The sequence below is a fragment of the Microcaecilia unicolor genome, chromosome 2, assembly GCF_901765095.1.
Source record: "Microcaecilia unicolor chromosome 2, aMicUni1.1, whole genome shotgun sequence".
NCBI classification, from domain to species: Eukaryota; Metazoa; Chordata; class Amphibia; order Gymnophiona; family Siphonopidae; genus Microcaecilia; species Microcaecilia unicolor.
This window is the reverse complement of record NC_044032.1, coordinates 126,850,437-126,864,361: the sequence shown is the minus strand read 5'-3', so window position 1 is coordinate 126,864,361 and position 13,925 is coordinate 126,850,437. Positions and strand designations below refer to the sequence as shown.

At 43.3% G+C, this 13,925-nt stretch overlaps 1 protein-coding gene across 1 annotated transcript in view; it reads left to right on the top strand.

Annotated features, from left to right (window-relative positions):
- Nucleotides 1-6,613, top strand: part of TMEM171 (transmembrane protein 171) — a 28,536-nt gene extending 21,923 nt beyond the window's left edge. The window contains exon 4 of the mRNA XM_030193295.1: nucleotides 6,354-6,613. Within this exon, the coding sequence (XP_030049155.1) occupies nucleotides 6,354-6,552 (199 nt within the window). The 3' untranslated portion in view covers nucleotides 6,553-6,613. The remainder of the gene's footprint in view (nucleotides 1-6,353) is intronic.
- Nucleotides 6,614-13,925: the final 7,312 nt, after the last annotated feature.

Below are 13,925 nucleotides of genomic sequence, written 5' to 3'. Positions count from 1 at the left end.
AGGCGAGGGCGGACAACCTTCTGTCCCTGGTGTCCATGGTTCGAGCGTCTCAGAATGTCACGGCTCGGCAGATGTTGAGACTTTGGGGCACATGGCCTCCACAGTTCATGTAACGCCCATGGCACGTCTACATATGAGATCAGCTCAATGGACCCTAGCTTCCCAGTGGTTTCAAGCTGTGGGGGATTTAGAGGATGTAATCCAGCTGTTCACTGACTTTCGGAATTCTCTTCAGTGGTGAGCGATTCGATCCAATTTGACTTTGGAGCGATCTTTCCAAGTTCCTCAGCCACGAAAAGTGCTGACGACGGATGCATCTTTCATGGGGTGGGGAGCTCATGTAGATGGGCTCCACATTCAGGGAGCCTGGTCCTTTCAGGAAAGAAGTCTGCAGATCAACCTCCTGGAATTAAGAGCGTTCTGGAACGATCTAAAGGCTTTCAGAGAGCGACTGTCCAACCAAACCATTTTAATTCAGACAATCAGGTTGCCATGTATTACCCCAACAAGCAAGGGGGCACCGGATCTCGCCCTCTGTGTTAGGAAGCTGTCTAGATGTGGCTTTGGGCTCGCCGTCACGGCATGTTTCTCCAAGCCACTTATCCGGCAGGCGTAAACAGTCTCGCCGACAGGTTGAGCAAGATAATGCAACCTCTCGAGTGGTCACTGAACATGGGCATAGTCCGCAATATCTTCCGAGCGTGGGGCACCCCCTCGGTGGATCTTTTTGCCACTCAGATCAATCACAAGGTCCCTCAGTTCTATTCCAGGCTTCAGGCTCACGACAGATTAGCGTCAGATGCTTTTCTCCTGCATTGGGGGACAGGTCTTCTGTATGTGTATCCTGCCATACTGGGAAAGACCAAAGGTCCATCGAGCCCAGCATCCTGTTTCCAACAAGTGGCCAATCCAGGTCATAAATACCCAGCAAGGTCCGAAAAATGTACAAAACATTTTATACTGCTTTTCCCAGAAATAGTGGATTTTCCCCAAGTCCATTTAATAACGGTCTATGGACTTTTCCTTTAGGAAGCCGTCCAAACCTTTTTTAAACTCCGCTAAGCTAACCACCTTTGCCACATTTTCTGGCAACTAATTCCAGAGTTTAATTACACGTTGAGTGAAAAATTTTCTCTGATCGTTTTAAATTTACTACATTGTAGCTTCATTGCATGCCCCCTAGTCCTAGTATTTTTGGAAAGCATGAACAGGCGCTTCACATCTACCCGTTCAGCTCCATTCAATATTTTATAGACCTCTATCATATCTTCCCTAAGCTGCATTTTCTCCAAGCTGAAGAGCCCTAGCCACTTTAGCCTTTCCTCATAGGGAAGTCGTCCCATCCCCTTTATCATTTTCGTCGCCCTTCTCTGCACCTTTTCTAATTCCACTAAATCTTTTTTGAGATGCCGCGAAGACTTTGCTGAAACTCAAGCAAGACTGCGGAACCATCCTTCTGGTTGCGTCAGATTTGGTTCCCTCTTCTTCTGACGTTGTCCCCGAGGAACCGTGGAGATTGAAATGTTTTCCAACCCTCATCACCCAGAACGAGGGGCCGCTTCTATATCCCAACCTCCAGTCTCTGGCTCTCACAGCCTGGATGTTGAGAGCTTAGAATTCGCCTCCTTGGGTCTTTCAGAAGGTGTCTCCTGGAGTCTTGCTTGCTTTCAGAAAAGATTCCACGAAGAGGTGTTACTCTTTCAAATGGACGAGGTTTGCCGTCTGGTGTGACAGCAAGGCCCTAGATCCTTTCTTGTCCTACACAGACCTTGCTTGAATGCCTTCTACACTTATCAGAGTCTGGCCTCAAAACCAATTCAGTAAGGTCATCTTAGTGCGATTAGTGCCTATCATCGCCATGTAGGGCGTAAGCCTATCTATGGACAGCCTTTAGTTGTTCGTTTCATGAGAGGTTTGCTTTTGTCAAAGCCCCCTGTCAAACCTCCACCAGTGTCATGGGATCTCAACATCGTACTCGTCAAGTCGCAGGAGGAATGTGAATGATTACAGGAGGACCTTGCGAGACTGGGAGAATGGGCGTGCAAGTGGCAGATGAAGTTCAATGTTGACAAGTGCAAAGTGATGCATGTGGGTAAGAGGAACCCGAATTATAGCTACGTCTTGCAAGGTTCCGCGTTAGGAGTTACGGATCAAGAAAGGGATCTGGGTGTCGTCGTCGATGATACGCTGAAACCTTCTGCTCAGTGTGCTGCTGCGGCTAGGAAAGCGAATAGAATGTTGTGTGTTATTAGGAAGGGTATGGAGTCCAGGTGTGCGGATGTTATAATGCCGTTGTATCGCTCCATGGTGCGACCGCACCTGGAGTATTGTGTTCAGTACTGGTCTCCGTATCTCAAAAAAGATATAGTAGAATTGGAAAAGGTACAGCGAAGGGCGACAAAAATGATAGTGGGGATGGGACGACTTTCCTACGAAGAGAGGCTGAGAAGGCTAGGGCTTTTCAGCTTGGAGAAGAGACGGCTGAGGGGAGATATGATAGAAGTGTATAAAATAATGAGTGGAATGGATCAGGTGGATGTGAAGCGACTGTTCACGCTATCCAAAAATACTAGGACTAGAGGGCATGAGTTGAAGCTACAGTGTGGTAAATTTAAAACGAATCGGAGAAAATTTTTCTTCACCCAACGTGTAATTAGACTCTGGAATTCGTTGCCGGAGAACGTGGTACGGGCGGTTAGCTTGACGGAGTTTAAAAAGGGGTTAGATATATTCCTAAAGGACAAGTCCATAGACCGCTATTAAATGGACTTGGAAAAATTCCGCATTTTTAGGTATAACTTGTCTGGAATGTTTTTACGTTTGGGGAGCGTGCCAGGTGCCCTTGACCTGGATTGGCCACTGTCGGTGACAGGATGCTGGGCTAGATGGACCTTTGGTCTTTCCCAGTATGGCACTACTTATGTACCCAGCTGATGAAAGCTCCTTTTGAGCCACTGAATACCTGCCATCTGAAGTGCTTGACCTGGAAGGCCATTTTCTTGGTGGCTATTACTTCAGCTCATAGGGTCAGTGAGCTTCAGGCCTTGGTAATCCATGCACCTTTATCTCAAGTTTCATCACGACAGAGTAGTCCTCCGCACACACCCTAAGTTCCTGCCAAAGGTAGTGTCGGAGTTCCATCTGAACCAGTCAATTGTCTTGCCAACATTCTTTCCCCGTACTCATACCCGCCCTGGACTGCATACCTTGGACTGCAAGAGAGCATTGGCCTTTTACATGGAGCGGACAAAGCCCTTTAGACAGTCTGCCCAGTTGTTTCTTTCGATCCCAACAGGAGGGGAGTCTCCATCGGAACGCACTATCTCAAATTGGCTAGCAGATTGCATTTCCTTTACTTATGCCCAAGCTGGGCTGACTCTGGAGAGCCATGTTATGGCTCATAATGTTAGAGCCATAGCTGCGTCAGTGGCTCACTCTTGTGTGATGAGCCAAAGTTTATGCCTAAAGGGGGCCCTCCTCCCCCTGGGTGCACTTAGAGAACAAGAGGAGGTGCCCAGGGAGTGAGAAAAGAGATTTTAAAGCAACAGCAATGAGTTCAGGGACAAATTTAAATCCTGCACTCATTCATTTGGCAGCAGGGCCAGAAAGGCACATAGAGGGGGCAGATTAGTTCTGTCCTAAGCACTGCCCACCTGTCTGTCCAAGGCTGTATGCAAAAAGTTAACTCCTATAGGTTGGAAAGGTTGTTGTCACTGTAGAAGTTGAAAACCTGAGTCAATGGGTAAGAACCCCTTAAGATCAAAGCTTGTGCGGGGGGGGGGGGGGGGGGGTGCGCAGCATTGGCTGATGGTCACCAGACATCCCTCCTCTGCTATTGAGGAGCCCAGGGGGGGCACTTGTGGACACTGGTTTAGGTACCAGCTGATCAGCCATGATGGTTTCATGGCCAGCTTCAACCCTTGTTCCATATAGAAAGGAACTGGAACTTGAAAGGGGGGGGGGGGCGGAGGAGGCAGTGCCTCTGTTGGCTGAGGTGTGTTATCAGAATGAAGCTGCAGCCATATTTTTTTTATCCCAATGGCTCTTGTCCCTAAAGGGAGGTGTGAGGAGTATCTGTGCTTTTCCTTTTGGTTAAAAGCATTTTGCCAGACCAGTCAACTGCACAACTGACTACTACTACTATTTAGCATTTCTATAGTGCTACAAGGCGTACGCAGCGCTGCACAAACATAGAAGAAAGACAGTCCCTGCTCAAAGAGCTTACAATCTAATAGACAAGAAATAAAGTAATCAAATCAAACTGACCTAACACTGTTGCCTATCATGTATACCTAAAGAATATAAGCATTGCCTTACTGGGACAAATCAAAGGTCCATCAGTCTAGTATCCTGTTCACAAACCGTGGCAATTCCAGGTCGCATGTACCTGGGGAAAAGCAGCATAAAGTCTGTTGTACTCCCTTTTTGGTGGGGGAGGGGGGTGGGAATCTTGCCAAGTCCATTTTAATGGCATAGGAACTTGTCAAAACATTTTTTTAAACCCTACTTTTAACTGCTTTTACCACATTTTACTGGCAACCTCGTCAATCTTGCTTTTTCACATTCCATCTCTTTCATACATACTCCAGCTGTATACCATCATATATGCTTCCATTATAAAAAAAAAAAGTAAATTAATTGTATTAAGGGAAAAAAAACCCTCAAATGTAGATCCTGGGCGTCAGCTGTAAGTGTACCATCTTGACACTTATCCCTCTTTTGAACTCCAGTTTCCTCCAGTTCTGTCTTTCTATGGCTGGTCTTCCAATTGCAGGGTGAGCATGTGTAAGTTTCTGATAAAGCAAGGAAGACGAACCAGTTGTGCTCTACAAACAGAACAAAACCGGAAATGTAAAAGTATCGCATTCAAAAAGGCCATAATTATGTTCCAACAAATTCCTCTTCTGTGTCTATTTCTGAAAGTGTTTCTATTTTATTTATTTGGATTTGCTCTCACCTTTTCAGTAGTAGCTCAAGGCGAGTTACATTCAGGTATACTGGATATTTCTCTGTCCCTGGAGGGCTCACAATCTAATTAGGGACATTTGTCCTTGATGTTGTCTTGCTATGGCGTGCTCACTTTTTTTTTTTTTTTTGATACGTTACCGCAAGTGATACTACTCTGAACCTGGATGAGCAGCATTGGATAGTTGGATAGTAGTCATTTAAGCTTGATGAGTCTTGGCTAACTCTGCTTCTACTACATGCAAATCTCTCATGAATAATCATAGTGGATATCCTAAAAACATGACTGACTGGAGAGCCCCTAGGAGAGGTTTGGGAACCACTGGAGTATATAAACTACAGAATGTGAAAAACCTACAGGGGGGTAAGGATACTTTCAAAGCACTGTATGTATCGGTAACTTAACTGGTGTGAGTGGACCAGCTTTCAGATTAAGCTTGAAACTTGCTTTTGTAATAACTACAACCATTTAACTATAGCTTATTGCATTGCTTCTTAAGCTAGTCTTCGCAGCACATCCAGCCAGTCAGGTTTTTAGAATCTTTAGGATGAGCATGCATGAGAGAGATTTGCATTCACTGGCTTCTTGGTATGCAAATCTCTCATGCATGTTCATTGTAGAGATCTGGAAAACCTGACTGACTGGATGTGCTGGGGACTGGCTTGAGAAGCACGAGCTAATTGTATATGCCTAGTATTGGTATAGAACCTTGAAATGTAAGTGAGAGGGTTGAAATATAAATTGGATGTATTAACGTTTTTTATATATAACACATAGTGCAGCTGCTGTTAGTCCCCTTAAATTTATAGAAATGATATAATCAGGGGTTCTCAACCCAAACCTCGGGACAGAGCCATCCAGTCAGGTCTTCAAGAAACCCATAATGAATGTGTATGAGATTTGCATGCACGAACTCATTTCTATCTCCATACAGACTGTATGATCCTGAAAACCTGATTGGGTAGGTGTGTCCAGAGGACTGTGTTGAGAATACCTGTTAAGGTAACAGCTCCTGAAAGTTAGTCTAAATGTGTTTGGTCCAAAAAAAGTTTTACCAGTACATTCTTTTTATTCATGCTTATAAAACTACAAGTGCATTGTTTGAGTTTGTTTTAAAAATCCTGAGCAGTGGACTTAATTGGAATCAGTGGCATTGGAGCTGGTTGCTGCTGCAAATTGTGCCAGTGATTGGCAGTTAATAATCTTATGACCAGAGATTGACAGCTTATATTTAATTATCTGTGGCCAATTCAGACTATTAAAAATACTAAATTCATAAATCTTGTCTGGCCATAAGGTTTTCAGGTACTCGCCAAAGCCATAAGTGTGTGATACCATGAAAAAGTATAGATACTCTAACTCTCCCCCCCCCCCCTTTTTTTTTCAGTGATCTTGTTAATGTTGCCTCAGGAAGTGCTAATACTGGAAGGCAGGAGCACATATATACAATTTCAGTGCCTAGCTCATCTTCTGAGCCTTTGAGAATACCGTACTTTGTGTCTGAACCACCTCCAGAATATGAAAACCCGTCCTCAAGTAATTCATCATTGTCTTCTCCAGCTTCTACACAGAGAGCTAAGAACTAACTTGTGAAGACTTTGCTTTTTTTTTTTCTTTTTAAAAGCAATTTTAATGTTTATGCAGTTAACATCATTTTGATATATTATTAAATTTCATTTATATTTTTTAATAAAAACAAATGAAATACATATGCCTGCTTTGTTTTATAGTGCACAAAGGTTAAACGTTTCCTGAAATTGACTTTCAGGGAATCCTGAAATTATCAGAGTTTAACTGATAGGAAAATTAATGTTTAACTTGTTTTGTGACTTCAACACTTGGGCATTCATGTTGAGGTTTACATTAAAAAAAAATGTAATCTTCTGTAAAGGTAGTTTAGGCCTTTCTTATGCTTTCAACATTGAGAGAGAATTGGAGGTGGAGTATTGATTTACATAGATGATTTAAGTCCCAACCAGCTCATTCAAGGGTCCTTTTTACTAAGCTGAAGTAAAAATAGGCCATAGTGCACCCTTATGTGGGTCTTTCCTATGTTCTAAGGCCATTTTTACTGCATCCATAAAAACTCCGATTTTGTTTTCTATTTCTCGTATTAACGGCCATGCGCTAAATGTTTCTGTTAGCGTGCGGCTAGTTGTAAAAATTACTGCAGGAGCTCTTATTACTGACACTTACTTTGTAGGCAGTAAGGTCTCCTGTGTTTATCTGTGCACTAATCAGCACATCTACATTACTACATTCTAACTGGTTAGTGCAGAATTGCCCACTGCACCCCAACACATCCCCTTAAAAAAAAAAAAAAAAAAAAAAAAATTGGCATGTGGTTAGGGAACACTCATTCAAAAATTGCCATGTGAAGCTATAGCATGTCCATAGTAGTCCTTTTTTTTGCTGTTAGGCATGCGTTAGCGCCTAATGCAGCTTAGTAAAGGGAGTCGACTCGGTTGTACTAACCACATGATTTTGTCCAGGACTTCTATATTGTCTTTGCTGGTGCTAGCTGAACATTAGATCTTCATTCCTTTTTGTCTCTGCCAGACTAATGGTTTATGTCCAGACCAGCCCAGATTAATGGGTCTAGACCAGCGGAAGGAGACGGAGGGAAAAAAATTAGTTCAAAGAAATTCACCCTTTAAGGGTATTATGCCGCCTGGAATGATCAGTATGGCTTTCTTGGTCTCGAAGTGTATGGTAGATGGTTCGTGCAGTTCTTTTTTTTGGTGCTCATCTGTGGCTCCTATCCTAGCTGGTTCTGGGCTTCTCTGACGTCTCTTGATTTTGGGGTCCAGTTTCTTTGCCGTTTTCCCACAGTACTGAATTTACTAGGCATTGCTACCATTTTCTATAGTTTTGAATAGGGCTTATGTTTTTTTTGTTCCACTCCCTCACCTTGGTGGTGTGCAGTTGTTTTGGTCCGTTGACGGGAACATAATTCCCTCAGTTTTGGGTTCTCACACCTAGTTGGGGTTTCAGCAGTCTTGTTGTTGTAGACTTTCAGTGACCTTTGCTGGCTCTTATGCTTAGCTGTACCTTCGATATCACTGTTTGTGCTTTGTTGCTTACTCTGATTTTTTTTCTTTTTTAAGTGCTCTCGGAAGTGCCAGCTTATAGGCTGCTGGCTGCTCTTCCCTCTGTTCTTTGTCTGGACTGCCCTTCAGCAGTGGCTTTCATCTAGCATGGTGATGGGGAGCTCCTGTTCGCTGCAATGGTATCAGTCATTATAGAAACTTGATCTAAGCTTCCTTTCTCTTAGTCGGATTAGTAATTCTTGTCAGCCTGTGCCACACCAAGTTGTACAGTGGCGCCTCCTCAAGGCCCTTCTGGCCTTAGGGTGTTGCATCTTCACCTGTTGGGTGCTGGCACCCTCTTTGAGTTCTCTGTAGGGCGGCATTTGGCATATTCTCTCATGAAAGCCATTTGGCAATCTATAGTTTCAGCCTCTAGAGCTTCACTGCAGAAGGCACCCCTGGGTTGACATGGTGACGGGCAGAGACAGTGCGGCTTCTGAGAGTACTGTCCTAACATTTCCTTTGGATACTCTTGTCTGCTCATGGTACATCATTTCAGTGCCCTCATGCCCAGTTAGGTGTCTGCCTTGAGCTTCACTGTGTTGGCAACACTTCAACCTGCACTGGGACCAATGTTTTTTGGCTACGCTGTGGCTGCAGCACTCTGGGTCATACTGTGGCTGTGACCTTTTGGGTGGCATTGTGGCAGCTGTCTTTTCACTCTGCTGCACTGTGGTGACAACCTCTAGGACTGCATTGTAGTGAAAGCCTTTTGGGCTACTCTGTAGCAGCATCCTTTTCTGCTTCGTGCTGTGGTAAGTAGCCTTTTGGGCCACTCTGTGACTGTCATCTTGGGCTCCAATATGACATCAGTTATTTGCCCTCTGTAGCCTGTTGGCCTGCATTGTAGGCACAAGCTTTGGGTGGCTTCTGCCCCATCGGATGTTCAGGGATGGCAGCTTTTAGGCTGGTCGGGATAGCATCCCCTCACTAGGCACTTTCAGGATGTCCTGTGGAGACATCCTCTTGGACTGCACACGACACCCTCTCAAGTGTTATGGTGGCAGCAGCCTCTCAGCTTGTGCAGTACAATAGGCCTTAGAACATAAGCATTGCCATAGTGGAACCAGACCCGCAGGTCCATCAAGCCTAGTATCTGTTTCCAGCAGTGGCCAATCAAGGCCACAAATACCTGGCAAGATCCCAGAACAGTAAAACAGATGCTGCTGCTTATCTTAGAAATAAAGCAGTGGATTTTCCCTAGTTCATCTTAAGTGACTGGACTTTTCTTTTAGAAAATTAGCCAAACCTTTTTTAAACCCTGCTAAGCTAATTGCTTTTGCCACATTCTCTGGCAATGAATTCCAGAGTTTACGCATTGAGTGAAGAAATATTTTCTCCAGTTTCTTTTAAACTTACTACTTTTACTGTGTGCCTCCAGACCAAGCAATTCTTGTCTAGCCGTTCCGTTTCATTCCACTTGGTATTTTATAGACCTCTATATCTCCCTTCAGCTGACTCTTCTTCAAGCTGAAGAGCCCTAGCTGCTTTAGTTTTTCTTCATAGGGAGGTTGTCCCATCCCCATTATTTTTTATTGCCCTTCTCTGTACCTTTTTTCTAATTCTGCCATATTTTTTTTTTTTTTTTTTTGAGATACTGTGTGCAATTCTGGCCACCATATCTGAAGTGCACTCACACCATTGAGCGATACAAAAGCATTATTGTAATCTCATTTTTGTGTTACATTCCATTCCTTTCCTAATAATTCCTAGCATTCTATTTGCTTTCTTAGTTCCTTCTGCACACTGAGCAGAGGGTTTCAACGTATCAATGAAACCTACCTTTTCCTGGGTGGTTCTTAATGTGGAACCTTGCATCACATATAGCTATAGGTTGGGTTCCTCTTTCCCAAGTGCATGTCTTTGCACTTGATTACATTAAACGTCGTCTGCCATTTGGATGCCCACTCTCTAGCCTTGTAAGATCCTCCTGCAATTTTTCAGAATCCTCTTGTGACTTGTCTACTTTGAATCAATTTGTCGTCAGCAAATTTAATTTCCTCACTAGTTATTCCCATCTCTAGATTGTTTTATAAATATGTTGAAAAGAGACTGCTACAATGGATTTCAAGTATGTGGCAATTCGACTGGTGCCCTGGACCGGAGATGTTGTTTGGGAAACTACAAACGCAAGGCCAGGTGGCCCTGGGCATGCGGGAGTTTGCGGCTCGGGCCATCATTGTGGCCAAGAAAACTATACTCACAGCTTGGTTGTCCCCAAAACCAACACTGGCGAGGGGAGATGATACAGCTGATGAGATTTGAAAGATTAGAAATCAATCGTCGGCCCCTGGATGGAGAGCTGAGATTTCAACGCAGATGGGGCCCTTTTCTAGACTCTGTCACCTGCGGCCAGAGGACATTTATTGAATATGTAAATAAAGCAAACTGACGTTTATAAAGGGACAATGGGATCTGCCTCTAAAGGGGGGGGGGGGGGGGAGAAGGGAGGGGGGGGGATGGGTAGTAGACCCGGGGGAGGGAGGGATGCTTAAGTAAGGGAGTGGGTGTTATGAAATCAAGTTGTAAAGGAAATCCAGACACTGATAAAAATATAGAAGTGATTGTATTAGCGGAATACAATGCCTGGACAATATGCATTATAAGTATGTTGTGTTGAGTGAAAAATTAATAAAAATCATTTAAACATAAATATGTTGAAAAGTAGCATTCCCAGTACAGACCCCTTGGGAATCTCACTATCTACTCTTCTCCATTGAGAATACTGACTATTTAATCCTACTGGGTTTTCTCTTTTAACCAGTTTTTAATCAACAATATGACATTACCTCCTATCCTATGACTTTTTAATTTTCTCAGGAGTCTTTCATGAGGTACTTTGTCAAATGCCTTTGGAAAATCCAGATACACAATATCGACTGGCTCGCCTTTATCCACATGTTTATTCACACCTTCAAAGAAATATAGATTGGTGAGGCAAGATTTCCCTTGACTAAATCCATGTTGGCTTTTTCATTAATCCATGTTTTTAGATATATGTTCTGTAATTTTGTTCTTTAAGTCTCCACCATTTTGCCTGGCACCAATATCGGGCTCGTGGGTCTATAATGTCCCAGATCACCTCTGGAACTCTTAAAAATTTGCCATTACATTGGCAAACTCTGGAAACACATGTGGAAAGACCTGTGGGAGTGGTGATGTTCAACTTTCCTTTTCTCATGTACTGTGCCTCCAGCAGTATTCCACTGAGTTTTCTTAGTGACTATCATTTAACAGCATATCATACTGTTGCATCCTGGCTCCTATGGTCTTTCCTTGGATTGGTGATATACTGAGCTGTTCTCCTTAAAGCTGTCTCTATGCCAACTTCTACTTGTCAGGCATAAGTTCATGTCTAAAGATCTAGCTTTCTACGTGTTAGCTGTGTTTTGCTCTCCGCCATCTACAAGAGTTCTTCTACAAGCATGGCTTCCATCCCATTTCAGAAGTGGGAGTGTGACATGCTGTATACTCATCTATTGCTTCAGTGGCAACAACCACCGGTGTACCTTCCCTAAGGTACTCATGTCAATGGTATCAGAGGGGCTGTTTATCTGGTGAGACTGCAGGGGCACTGTTCTGAGTGTGCCTTGTCTTACCCCACCTGCAGTTATGGTTTAACCACATATGCTACCCTTTTTTGTTTTTGACTCCTGTGCCTCTACACTTCAGCAGCTGACACACTGGTTTATTGTCTACAGTGGTCTCCATGTTTGCCATTCAGTTGCCACCTTCTAGCCTAGCTCGCTATATTACACCAGCAGTTGTTTTTCTGGCACCATGGGTAGATTCTGTTTCAGCACCAGCTGATCTGCTTTCAGCTAAATATCTAATTACATACTGTTGGGGGGGGGGGGGGGGGATCATCCTCTAGGTCTATATTTTGGCTCTGATTGGAGTACCCAAGTGGGTTATTTGTTCTTAATCTCTCCTTATATTGGATCTTTGATGCATTGCTCCCTATATGAATGGCTGTCTAGACTTCCTGCCCATCTAGTCTATGGGGTAGTAATCTTTCTGAGGCTTGCAGATTGCCTTTTTTAGCAGCCTCATTTATATGTTGCCATAGTTGGTGAGCAGTCAAATACTTAGCTACGAACATGTCTTGCTTAAGGGGTCCTTGAACTTCAGTTGGTTGATTCCATCTTATGGACACCCTTTGTTCTACTTTGAGGATGCCTTGGTTTCTTTTTTTTCCAGTGGTTCATTCAGGGTCACACTGGAAGCTGTGGATGAATTTTCTGGCTTGTTGTATTTCGTGCTCTTCATCCTTCATGTTTTTTTTTTTTTTCTTATTATTCGCCTGCCCTATTTGGGACACTTCTTTGCTACATCCAGTTAGTCTGGACAAGTCTGGTAGAGGCAAAAAGAAAGGAAAAGGAAAAATGTCTTATCTGATTTTCTTTCCTTTAGTCGTACCAGACCAGTCCAAATACCCTATCTGGTATTTCATTAGCTCCTCCAGTTTTGCATGGCTATCATACTTCAGCTTTCCACATCATTTTCCTTTATCTTGCTTCTCCTGAATTAGGGAAGTACCTGAGTCAGTTGAGTTTGGGCCATCTCTGACTCCGTGATGTATCTGTTTGTCAGTTGAGTCCAGCCACACTTCATGTTACAGCTCAGGTAGCATCTTCTGATGCAGTGCACTATCTGCTCATCAGTTGAGTGAAGGCCATACTTACTGTTGCAGCTCAGGACACATCTCCTGACTTGGTGAAATATCTGTAGGCTAGTTAGGTATGGGCCACACTACAAGTTACAAAAGAGAATGCAACTCCTTACTCAGTGAGGTTGCTGTAGCTCAGTTGAGTCAAGCCACACATCAGGTTCCAGCTCAAGCCACATCTCCCAACTTTATGTATGTCAGTTGGCGTACAAGCCACGCTTCTGTTTTACACCTCAATGCTACTCCTGAGTTGGTAAAATAAAATATCTGTATGTGAGTTGAGTACAAGGCACGCTTCTGTTAAGACTCGGGTCCTATCTCCTAACTCATGGGTTCGCTGTAGGTAGTTGCTCACACTACATGTTGCAGCCAGGGCTGACTGACTTGCTCATCTGTTAAATTTTCAGTGTTTTTCATTCAGGAACACCATAGCTTGGCTATTCAAAAATATTGAACATTCCAGGCTGCACGATATCCTTAAGAGGTGAATTACTTTAGGACTATTTTTTTTTCTGTCTCCTTCCGCTGGTAGAAGGACATAACCCATTAGTCTGGTCTGGTAGGACTAAAGGAAAAAAAATTATTGGGTAAGATTTTTTTTTTCCTTTTGTTCCCTGTAGCACTTCATCTTTTTCCTTGTCTAACTCAAAAGCTACTGCCATCTAAATAGCCAACAGTTCTTAAATGGCTCTTTTTACAGAAAGCTCATTAATTCTGAATGTAGTAGAGATTATGCTCCTTTGAATATTTGATCCCTAAGCTTTCCAAGAACCAGGGTTTAACCTTTATACTTGAAGAACAGGAGCTTGGTATTAGTGAAATATGCCAAAAGCTGAAATCACTTGGGAATCTGTTCAAAAGTTAACTTTACCCAGGTCTGAAAAGTCAGGTGAAAAATATCAAGTGTTAGAACATAGATACATTCCCTACTACTGTTATGCTTTGCAGTGATAGGATGAAAACTCTCTGTAGTCTAGGGAAAGGGTTACCTTTCTTGTCTTTGTTTAGTTTTTTTTTTAGACAGGAATTATTTCCTGAATGTATAATTTCACTAAATCCTGTCTTCATCCATGGCCACAGTTTAGATAGAGGTCCACGAAAAACCTTAGACCTTGCTTTGGGGCCTGCTTACTAGTGCAGTAAAAAAAAAAAATTTCAGTTTGGATGAAGAGTTGTAAGGAAAGTAAGAGGAAAAGGAGGC